This window comes from Physella acuta, unplaced genomic scaffold (assembly GCF_028476545.2).
Source record: "Physella acuta isolate Inbredline_101_S28 unplaced genomic scaffold, ASM2847654v3 ptg000901l, whole genome shotgun sequence".
In the NCBI taxonomy this organism is placed as follows: Eukaryota; Metazoa; Mollusca; class Gastropoda; family Physidae; genus Physella; species Physella acuta.
The window spans coordinates 54,675-66,346 of NW_026732418.1; the positions used below are offsets into that span (position 1 = coordinate 54,675).

General features: G+C 33.8%; 3 protein-coding genes across 4 annotated transcripts; 1 reads left to right on the top strand and 2 right to left on the bottom strand.

The window, feature by feature from the left end:
- Positions 1 to 1,014: 1,014 nt before the first annotated feature.
- Positions 1,015 to 3,641, bottom strand: LOC131953039 (selenoprotein M-like). 2 transcript variants are annotated; one of them, XM_059316023.1, is made up of 5 exons: positions 3,504 to 3,641; positions 2,948 to 3,018; positions 2,767 to 2,845; positions 2,537 to 2,668; positions 1,015 to 2,373 (listed from the first exon to the last, which is right to left on the bottom strand). In XM_059316023.1, the coding sequence occupies exons 1-5, from the start codon at positions 3,600 to 3,602 to the stop codon at positions 2,347 to 2,349; spliced, it is 408 nt and encodes a 135-aa protein (XP_059172006.1). In that variant the 5' UTR covers positions 3,603 to 3,641; the 3' UTR covers positions 1,015 to 2,346. The 2 variants fall into 2 exon arrangements, with proteins under 2 accessions (XP_059172006.1, XP_059172005.1); XM_059316022.1 differs by having other exon boundaries at positions 1,015 to 2,668.
- A 1,004-nt stretch (positions 3,642 to 4,645) lies between these two features.
- Positions 4,646 to 8,073, top strand: LOC131953029 (uncharacterized). Its single transcript, XM_059316010.1, has 2 exons — positions 4,646 to 5,036; positions 6,758 to 8,073. Exons 1-2 carry the CDS (start codon positions 4,868 to 4,870, stop codon positions 7,306 to 7,308), a joined length of 720 nt encoding a protein of 239 aa, XP_059171993.1. The 5' UTR covers positions 4,646 to 4,867; the 3' UTR covers positions 7,309 to 8,073.
- Positions 8,074 to 8,271: 198 nt separating this feature from the next.
- Positions 8,272 to 9,868, bottom strand: LOC131953030 (uncharacterized). Its single transcript, XM_059316011.1, has 2 exons — positions 9,435 to 9,868; positions 8,272 to 9,259 (listed from the first exon to the last, which is right to left on the bottom strand). Exons 1-2 carry the CDS (start codon positions 9,722 to 9,724, stop codon positions 8,341 to 8,343), a joined length of 1,209 nt encoding a protein of 402 aa, XP_059171994.1. The 5' UTR covers positions 9,725 to 9,868; the 3' UTR covers positions 8,272 to 8,340.
- Between the last annotated feature and the right edge of the window lie 1,804 nt (positions 9,869 to 11,672).

Genomic DNA, 11,672 nt, shown 5'->3' on the forward strand with positions numbered 1-11,672 from the left:
GACAGTTGCGGCCACCTTGATGTGATATAGCCGACCATGATACCCGAACCAAAACCAACGTTTGTATGGTGTACTATAGAGTTAATTAATTATGTGACTCTTTAAAGTCACCACCGGCATTCATGAAATCTAGATGAAAAACTTTCCACTCATATAAACCTAAATGCGACACATCACTCTCCCCTCTTAACCCCTTTCCCAATAGCTAACTGAATTTCATCTATGTGAAATTAAAATTGTCAGTACAAAAGCGCGTGCGTGCCTATTTGCTCGTCACAATATTTAAGTCTGTATCGATTTATTGGAAAATATGCTACATACTAAACCCAGATCAGAATATCGGATTTTCTAGAGTTTTAAGTGTAGGCTTGGTTGACCACTCTTCTCTAATTTTTTTCTATTATTTTAACTGGCTAAAACATTATTTTTACAGTAAATTGAGTGTACTAAAAACAAACACGGCTTTAACTTTAACAAAACAAATACAAAAACACAAGAGCAGCATAACTTTATGGTATGTACATTCAGTATACAGCGTGGGCAGAAAACGACAGAAGATCGATCTGGCAATGAAGAACGATACTTGCAAACGATACTTGTATTTCTCTGCTCAGCTGACACGTAGTGAGCAACACATGGTCAAACGGAGGAGGGGGGGGGGACTACATTGTATTCCTAAATAGAGCAATAATTTGGTATTTTAATTTCATGGTGTGTGTCAGTGGTGATATCCATTGTATACAGGTTTCATTGTGTTGTTCCATTGTCCTGATTATCCCATTAAAATCTCCACCACCCCCCCCCCCCCCCCTTCAACATTATCCTGCAATAAACCATCCTTACTCTCGTGGCATGAAACAAATCGTTGGCAAGCTGATCCTAGAATTAACTGTAATATCACTAACACAGATGGTGGATCTGTTTTCGGGCTTAGTAAAGATACCATCTTGAGTGAATGGGTAAACAAAGTTGTCCTCCCACAAAAATAATGATAAAAGACTATCACATGTTTAAAAAAAATTGAGTTTTATTCGTTGTTAGACTATTACATCATGTACCAAAATATTGAATACAAATCTCGACCAAAGTATTTCAGGTTTACAATAGCATCATTGTAGTTGTTTTTAATTGTGTAGTCTTATTAACAGATTGATTGTAACAAAATTTTGTTGGTAATTAATTGATTCTGAACCAGCTTAAAAATAGATCAGTTATATTTGGACAACCAGAAAGAAAATTATCATTTTCTACAAGCTAAAATTTTAACCAATCAAATAAAACTTGGCATTTTATTTTGTGATCAAATGGCAAATATTGCATTTAAATCTTTAAAAAATAAACATATAAAATTATAAGGGTATGATAAAACACCGACCCTAGTTAAAAACAGTTAATTGTACAGTTAAACCATGTACAACCAAAAATATATCAGACGTCAAATAAACCAAAAGCAGGTAGACTGGTGAAGTTATCAGCCAACAACCCGCTGTGTTTAGGTTGCCAGCATCATGTGACCACTCAAGATCCGGCTTAGGTTCATTTCTCTGTGACATATTATTGGTTGGAGCAACACCTGTCACACTACACCATCAATAAAATATTTATAGGTAAAACCATTCACCCACTTCATACATTTTAAATGTAATAGATCTCTCAAAATCAAAGGGCAGGTTCAAGTAAATACTTTTTAAAAATTGGTTTTGAAACAAAGTAAAATTGGTCTTAAAATGTAATACTTCTGATCAATTAAAATGTAGTTAACAACAAAAGGGAAGACTAATTCGTAAAAATATTCAACAAAAACTAACCCATTTTTTAAGAACTTTAAAATGATTTCTGTATCATGGGTTCTTTCATAATGTTTAAAACAGAGGCTTTTCTTTCAACAAACTGAACAAACTCAGGATAAATTGCACATTTTCTGTGTAGCAGATATAAATCTGCTACAAAAGCTTGGTCATGTACCAGTTAAAAGAATTTTTGAACACAATGAAATTATTTTTTCTCTTACATCTAAACAATTTTACAACAAAAAAAATCTAAAGTGTTAAAAAAATATTTCAGTAAATTGATTTAACTAATGTGGTTATACAAATAAGAGTTTTCCCTCAATAACTACAAATGTTTAAGAAATAATATCACACTTGACTGAACTTTAATAACAGAAGAAAATGAAATCAACAAATGTAAAAAGGTAGGGATTCATTTTAAAAAGGAACATCTTCATGACCAGAATAAATAAAATAAATAAACACTACATACTATGAATCTCAAGTTTTTGTCTTTTAATGAGATACAAATAACATCCTTAAATCAGACTACTTACTTTCAAAACTTTTAAAGATATTATAAATCTCTTTTACTTTTTTCAACCTATTAAAAGAGAGAATCGTCACACACATGTAATAGATACACAATCAAGTATGACAACTGTAAGAAAAAAAAAACTTTCCACAGTGCTAAATAAATGGACAAGTACACAGTCAAGCTAAACTAAGTCACTCTGCTACAAGTCTACCCTTTTACTATTTTCTACCTGGATCTCTACATAGGGACCATTCAAATACTCATCAGGAACCACGGCTGCAGAATTTGGTTTCTTGTAGAAGCCTTTGCGCAGCAGAAGCTCGTTACATTCTTGCTGATCAAAAGGACTTAGGTCAATAACCTGTGAAGGGGTAAAAAAAAGTTAACACCAGGTAAAAGACAACTGGCTGAACTAGTAGTTAACACAGTAGTTGATGGAAGAAAGAATTAACAAACTACCTCCAATATGTCCCCACTAACATTAAGCAGCTGAAGCTCAGGACTTGCACCAGGTTTAGCCTTGAACTCAACATTATGACTGAATAAAGAGTTAAGAAACATATCACAGGATTTCATTAGCTAAAAATTTAAAATAATTAAATGATTAGAATTTTTTTTAAAAAACAAGGCGAAAGGATACAACAGAGGGAGATCCCGGTTGATGAACCTCTTAACCTCTGGAAGCTTGTTCAATCGTCATCCAGTGCAGCTCTGTTGAGTATAGTTGAAAAATGTTATTGTGAATTTCAAGCATTAGGCCTAAGCTTTTAATAAAAATTATAATTTCTTTGCACAGAATTCTATGAAAGTAGCCTACTTACTTATCAAGGCTATTTTAAAATATGAATATTTTTGGATTACTAGCTTGAAACTATTTATAATCAGGGCCTAGATGTTAACTTAATTTAATCCATTTAATCTTCTGCATAAAAAACAACAGACTATTAAAAATGTAAAACTAGTTAGATCTAAATATGTAATAAAAATCTAGACTAAATCTAGTAGATCTAGAAAAGAATTAAGAAGCATAGGCCTAGCAAATCAATTTCGGAAAAAAAGTCAGGAAAAGCTACTTGTCTTTTTTTAAACTAGCCAAGCGAATCGAAAGTAAAGCATGTAAATATAGATTTCTAGTTGGTCTATGTGTAATTTAAAGATTCCTAATATAAATAGTTTTTTAAAAGAAGGAAACTTACGACAACTTTAGCACTCATAACTCCATCCGTAGCATTAACTGGAAATAGAGTTATTAAAATTAAAAAGACAGTACACGTCAGCATTTGCGTGGCACCCATGTTTGTTAATGTTTACTGCTTTGCTAGTGACCAGCCGGATTGCCAGATCAAAATGTTAATAACTCTTTTAAAATTCATAGGGAGTGACACATTCACATAGGGCCTACTATCAGATGAATTGGGGGGGGGGGGAGTATTTTTTATTAATTCCAGCCAAATTAATCAAAGAAGCCAATATATATTGTATATAAATATCTAATTATCATTTGGATTTTGAAGTTCAAATGCCTTTTGTTGAGGTCCATCTTACGGGCATACATAGCCCCTACGCTAATATGGATAAGAAAAATATGAAGACATGTTTTAATTTATGTTTTAGTCAGAAGTTATTTTGAATGACAGTTGCTCGGGTTACATTTCTTTTAGGGATAGAAACTTCGTCTCTTGCTACTTGTATCGAGTCTATATGCCTATAAAATGCAACAAAAAAAAAGCAAATGTATTGCGCCAATATGACACAAATGACCAACCATTCTTGCAGCTTATCTTTTCTTATGACTAAGAGAGCTCTATTACTTTTTTTTAATGTATGAATTATGTTGTTAATATTATGTTAATTATTTACAACGGTTTATTGATTATCTGTAGCGTATCACACACACAAAAAAGTTTAATCTATAGTTTCTATAGTTTCTAAAAGGCATTAATTTTTTTCAAGCAGAATTCTACCTCGTGTAGAAAAATTAACTTTTATTAAAAATAATTTATATCGCTAATATTCTAATTAGCCTCCACCTCCACGGTGTTTTAGGGATTCTAATCTAGATCTATAGCTGTAACTACAAGACGATTGAAAGTTCCTTTAAATGATACCTGGGTAATTCATTAATTAATCATTTTATTACGTTACAAGAAAATCATATACAAGTATAGGCCCTACTTAGATCTACACACAAAAAAATATCAATTTGCCCGAACAGCGTGTTTTGATAGAACTAAAGGCGGTAGAGATAAGTATAGAGAAGGTGCCTGCTACAGTGCTAGTCAAAACAGACACTGGCGTTGGCTCATCGTAATTCGTCATCACGGGCCGCTAAGGCTGCGTTTACACTACACGTCGGCAGACCGAATTTCTGTTTCTGGCAACAAGGCCGAACAACTGGAAAGCAAACAAAAAGTATAATCCAGTACTGTTGGTTACACTAGATCCGAACTCATCGTCCGAGTCTTCAGGCACCTGATGATGAACTTAAAATTTTGTTTCTGTTCTGACGGAAAACACATTCTGATGAAAATTTATCTGGCAGGGATAAACAAAAAAGAAAATGGAGGGCTTCAGTACAAATAACGTTGTTGTGGTACTTGACACGGAGAAGCTTATTTTACTAGTTCAAGAGAGAACGCCACTATGGGATACATCGAACCCATGCTACCACAATAGAGACATCTCAAAAAAATTATGGTCTGAAATAGCTGATGAACTCGGATGTACAAGTTGAGTAACAAATTGAGTCATTGTTGTGATGTGATTCTATATTCTATATTCTATACTATACTGAGTATATACTGTAGTATATACTTAACTGCTTAACTACTAGAATACTAGATCTAGATCTAGACCTAGATTCTAGACTCTAGCTTACTTTAGTCTAGACTCTAGCTTACTTTAGTTTAGACTTTTAGACTAGCTTTAGTTTAGAGTTTAGACTTTAGCGGCTTAGCCCCACTTTTACTAGATTCTCTAGATCTAATCTAGATCTAGATCTACTAGTCTAGATCTAGTACTAGTAGATCTGGTAAAATCACGATATAGCGTCGGTTATTATTCCAGAACTGTACAGCAGTAAAAAACAGTAAAATCATGGCGTAGTCTGTCGAGCCGTTCCGGAAACCACCGGAAATACTGTAAACCATCATTTATTTGCCGCCATATTATTTTTAATACATGTTTAAAAATGTGCAAGGATTGATTTTAGTTGCATTTTAAATACTGTTTTGCTAATTATTTTGTATTTCTAATTATTTTAAGTGTATGTGCTAATTATTGCTGCTACTAAACATTATTCTAGTTATTCTTACTACTTTTAACTTTAGTTAATCTAATCGTCTTATTTACTAACAGAACAAGAGCTGGTTGTCGCAAATCTTCTGCAGTTTTTTTCTGTTTCTTAAAGAAAAAAAAATTAATTACTACACTCGAGTTTATTAATAATATTTAGATTTTCTATCTGTTATTAATTTTCTGTCAATTAAACTGTAAATTAAGTTAAAACATTAATTTAATGCACTTGACTATTTTTATTTCACCGGTCAAATAAACTATGGTTTACAGTAACGAATGTTACCGAAAGTCAACGAACATTACCCAATAATTTCCGACGCTATATCGTGATTTTACCGTAGATCTACTAGATTTAGATCTAGATTTTAGATCTAGATCTAGAATCTAGTAGATCTAGAAGATCTAGTACTAAAAGATCTAGTCTAGATCTAGTGATTGATTCTTCTACTCAACTCAATTTTACCACTACTTTTGAATCTAAATCTAATATTTAATAGTTAATAATTAGTATTAGACTTTAGACTAATACTAGTAATACTAATTATAATATAGTAATTAAGTATTATTATTTACATTTAAACAAGGTAGTCTAGTAGAAAAGTCTTGATAGCTATCTATCTACTCTACTAACTTAACTGAACTTAATACTTAACTAAACTAACTAGATCTAAATGTAACTGATGTAACATGTTGCCTACTCTGTCATTGACTAATCAGTGATCACTAATGAATGATTATTTACTATTTAGTAGAGAAGAGACTAATTTACTTCAATTGATTTAATTAAATTACTAATAATCAAGTAGTAAATTACTAGTAAACTAGTAATAAGTAGTAGAATTAAAATTAAATTAAGTAGAATCTATCTATAGGTCTAGTAGGCCTAAATGTAGAATATAGATCTAGCTATTTATTAGTTAACTATTTAACTACTATAGTCTATAGTTGAACATTTTAATTTTTACTGATTAGCATAGCTACTAAATATTAAATATCAAAGATGACTGTTTTATTTAATTATTAAATTAGCCATTAGCTTATGTAAACATTTAATTATCAGCCTGTAGAAAGAATGGTGTCTGAATTCAGAAATAAATATATTAAATGGAAGTTAAAAGCATATAATCTAATTTGTTTTGTTTGTATATTTCAGTGTCACAAGCAAAAGCCAAATGGCAAAATTTACGAGACACCTTTAGGAAAGAGCACACAAAGAACATAAAAAAAGTAACTGGAAGTGCAGCAGCTAACACTAAAGTACCATGGAAATACATAAATCAATTAGCATTTTTAAATGATGTTTTTGTTTCTAGACCAATGCTAAGCAGTTTTCCATCTACATCAAGTTCTGAATTTAGTGAAACTATTGTGGCTGAAATAAATTTCAACAATTCGGACTCACTGGACGAAGCTGCTGTGCGAGATCCAGAAATAGTTCTGCCAATTGAAAAACCAAAGCTACAATGCAAAAGAAAGGCAGACAAAGCTGACGCCATTAATCAGTTGATAACATTAGAGAAAAAGAAATTAGAACAAATTGAAAAGATTAATGACAAACAGGAGATCAAGAATGATGATAACTACCATTTCCTGATGAGTTTATTACCATATTTTGAAGATATGCCTAAAAGAGTGAGCTTGTTAACAAGGATGAAGATACAACAAGTTATTTTTGACACAATTGATGATGCAGACTGTGAATGAGCAATGTGTAATGATTAAGAACTTTGTATGTTATCTGTTATTACATAGTCTTCTTTATTCTTGACTAATGTTAATTATTTGAAATTACAAACATGTTATTGGTTATTGAGTCTAATTATATAAAAGTATTTCAAGTATGCAATAATGCTACTAATTTTTTTTATTTCAACTGAATCATCAGTGTTGTTTCAAAACAGTACATTTGATCTTGTGATTTTGTTATACGGGTATTGCTAGAAACTGTATTATTTATTTTTATTCATTGACTTGTTTTTGCTATTATTTATCACTTTGAAATCATTACTTTCAAGTTTGTTTATGGTGAATTTGTGATTCTACTGATATCCAGTTTTTCACTACTAGCTTGTAGTAAGGCTGATGTTCTTTTAACTATTACTTGTAGCCTTAACCATGTAGTCAATGTAAATTATTATCTAATAGTAGTACCTGTAGACTACTAACTAATTAATAATTGCTATAGATTTAACTATGTTCTCATCATACTGTATTCTTAACTCTACTAATTTTTATGCTCATGGTAAAAATAATAGTTTCATTCAAAAGTAATAAATGTGTGGGTACATTTAATCCATCAGAAGTTTAAGACCCTATTTGTTATTTTGATAAATAATACGGGTCTGAAATCATGTATTGTTTCATTAATTATTAAAGCTTATTAAATTAATTACTTGATTTTTTGTTATGGCTGTATAAAAATTAAATGTGTTAATAAATTTCTTTTTATTTTATTTAAGACATCTTCAAATGCAGTCTTAAACTTATTTTCTTTTAATGGTAAATTGATGAATTGAAAGGTGTGTTGAAGGATGTTACCTAATAAGAATTCAATGCTAGCTATAAGGTCTGACAAGCAAGAATATATATATATATATGGTAACTTGACCAATGGTCTCTATATTTTTATGTATGCCAAATATAAATAAAATATAAACAACAGTAGCATAACAACCAAAGAAGTTTATTTCAATTAAATACCAGTGGCATCAAAACTTAAAATTGTTTTATAATATCTTAGATAGTGTAAGTATTTAGTTTATCATATTGGAAGTGTACAGCTCCTTCAGCATTGAAATATGCTTTGAACTGATCTCTAATATTGTAAGCTTCTCTACCAGCTCTGTTATAGCGTTTTGATTTAACACACTCTGCTGCACTGGTAACAATCTCCAAATTTATATTATGCATCATAGTTTCATTAATTCCCTCTTTATCTATAATGATATTGTGCAACAAGCAAACAGCAGTGACTAGTTTGTCTATGTGTTTTGGATCAACTTGTAACTCTGTCTTTAGACATCTCCATTTAGCAACTAGTATTCCAAATGCACATTCTACTGTACGTCTGGCTCTACTATGCCTATAATTGTAAACTTCAACATCATGTGGAACTGTTGCTGGACCTGAGCTGTAGGGGCGCATTAGGTAATCCTTTAAAGGATATCCTTGATCTCCTAGTATAACATAAGGAAGATTAAAAGTGGTCCCAGGTAATTGTCTTGCTTGAGGGAAAGGAAACAAACCCATTTCTATCTGTTTATAGAGATTTGACTCTATAAAAACACCACTGTCACTTTGCCTTCCATATGCTCCAAAGTCTACACTTAAAAATTTATATCTAGCATCTACCAATCCTTGAAGGATGAGTGAGTGAAAAGTTTTATAATTAAAGTATTTTGAACCTGATAATTTAGGACATTTAATTCGAACATGCTTCCCATCAATGGAACCAACACAGTTTGGGAAATTCCATAAATCTTCATAGTCCTTGGCACATTGCTCAAGCATTACTGCTGTTGGTACTGGCATATGCTTTTCAGTGAAGCAGTTCCATATAGCATCACAGGTCTCATAAATAATCTTGGCAATAGTTGAGTGGGCGATTCGATATGAAAAGGCCAAAGATCTGAAGGCTAATCCAGTTGATAGGTATCTGGAAAAGAAATTAATCAAATTAAACACTAAAAGCAGGTAATGACTGTAATGATCTACTCCCCACTACTAGGACATTCCAACCTAATTTAAAGCTTAGTTATTGCTTTTTTAATGTATAGAACACATCTGTTAACTATGGTATTTAGTGTATTAACAGTACTACAGACACTTGCCTCAATGTCACCGCCAGGCGTTCCTCTGGAGAAATGCATTTCCTGAAGCTACTCTGTTTTTCTATGTACGGCCTAATATTGTTGAGTATGTACTCAAAAGTGTCCCTGTTCATTCTAAAGTACTCGTAGAATTTCTGGGGCTGCTCCAGCAGTTTTGGAAACAAAGTGTGAAATTCGCCACATTTTTCTCTTTCAGCAAATATAGGATTAACCCATTCCTTTTCGTTTAGTAATAAAATCTTGAGAAGCATGTTTTCTGCTAAAAAATGAATCTTCATTTGGTCGTCCATTTTTGTTTTGAAAACAATGCCTGCCGGTAGTCAGACATACGTTCTGGCGGGCTACAGTGTAACCGCCGGGGCGCACCCCTCTTCGGCAGATTGGACAACACCTGACGTCAGATGAAAAAATTCGGTCTGCCGACGTATAGTGTATCCGCAGCCTAAGTTCATCATCAGGCGCCTGACGTAGTCTGACGACTCGGACGATGAGATCGGCTCAAGTGTAACCAATAGAACTGGGTTATACTTTTTGTTTGCTTTCCAGTTGTTCGGCCTTGTTGTCAGAAACAGAAATTCGGTCTGCCGACGTGTAGTGTAAACGCAGCCTAACCAAAGATCTCCAGAGTCATCTGTCCAGAGTTTCTTCCAGGCTTCTCTTCGGCGGGTTCCACCTCAATGTCGGCCTGCTGATACTGTTTCGCCGTCTGCGTAGTGCGCCCTATTTAAAGCCCTTCTTCTTGTCCTAAGTTATTCATCAGCAGAAAGTTGCCCTGTCGTATCTCATACGTTTGCGTTGCTTATTGTGTTGGGCCAACGGATCCTTTGTTTTAGTTTGAGGCAGCTGTTTATAAAGGTCTGGACTTTATCAACATCCTCCAAGTCTCTGCCCCATACAGCAGCACTGATTTTACATTGGAGTTTAACAGCGCTCTTTGGTGGTCAGTTCTATGGATGCTCCTTGGCTGTGTGAATTAGCTGTTGTTTTGTCGATCCTTGCTTTAACATCTGCATCTGTTCTGCGCTGATGCTCCACAAAACTACCTAGGTAAAAGACCGCTTTGCCTCCAAGGGCCTCCATTAATTGTAGCGTCGATGGTTTGTATTTTGGTCTTTCCCTTGTGGATGTTGAGTCCAACCTGCGCCGACGTCTGTTACCAAGTTTGTTTTCTTCTGCGCCTGCTGTTGTGGTGGAAGAAGAACGCGAGGTCGTCTGCAAAGTCCACGTGGTCAGTGTTGTTTGCACAAGACTGGAAATTATTTAAACTATCTTACAATAACTAAATGGCAATATGAAATAAACGTTCTAGCCCGTTCACTTAAAACTAGCTTTACAAAAAAATCTCACACTGGCACAGTAATTTATTTGTTGACAAGATAGTTGAGAGACAAGCAAGCGCCATCAACATGATTGGAACACTTCTCTAACTTTCGGTCACCATTATCGGTCTAGTTCATTCGCAGTTTATTGCTGAATGGGAGATTTGAACAAACGTTGAGACAGTGACAGAGATGTTACGCGGCTGTCAACTTTACTGTCAAGCACTCTACTGCAGGGTTGTACATTTTGGGTGGAGAATGTCCCTGAACTGGGCAGGTAAGTGCCGATTTACGTCAATCGATTAGAAGCAAATCCTTATTTTGGCTAGGTAGCAAAATCAATCAGTTTATAAAACATTATAGACATGGAAAAGTCGAAATTGACCATTATACACACTGGGCCAATAATTACTAAAACAATGAAGACAACAAATCCGTTTTGCCGTTTACCAATTGGGTGTCAGATAAGTTTATGGCCCAGAAGTTTCCGGATCCGAGAAGTTTAGCTGACCTGCTAGCCGTATACCCACGATGCGAACTCGTGTGTTCTGAGCTGACAGTGGTGCTGTGTGCACTTCTACCACACCGTCCACACATGAAACCACTACATTCCATACCATGACGGCTGTGTAGCTCGACTAAATCTATAAGAATAAACAAGTCATAAGCTTTGGCACCAACACTCAGAAGATGGTTTTTTTTTAAAACTGAGCGATATTGATAACCTACAGTTTTGGGTGTTAAGGTTTTAGATGACAACCTTTGTCAATATCACTCTTCTAAAAAACTCTTGGACCAGTCTCATCAATCTCCGTGAAACGAAACAAATCTTGCTGCGGTGGGAGACAGAAAAACTGCATAAAGGGTAGAGTCTAGGTAAGAAAAAAAAAGGCGTTGGTCAAAGAGTTAGCAGGGGAGT

Excerpts from the sequence above, each read along its gene's own strand:
- LOC131953029 (XM_059316010.1), top strand. The coding sequence starts at position 4,868 with ATGGAGGGCTTCAGTACAAATAACGTTGTTGTGGTACTTGACACGGAG. Across the intron at positions 5,037-6,757 it reads TGATGAACTCGGATGTACAA|TGTCACAAGCAAAAGCCAAA; the intron begins GTTGAGTAACAA and ends TGTATATTTCAG.
- LOC131953030 (XM_059316011.1), bottom strand. The coding sequence starts at position 9,724 with ATGGACGACCAAATGAAGATTCATTTTTTAGCAGAAAACATGCTTCTC. Across the intron at positions 9,260-9,434 it reads CGCCTGGCGGTGACATTGAG|ATACCTATCAACTGGATTAG; the intron begins GCAAGTGTCTGT and ends TTTCTTTTCCAG.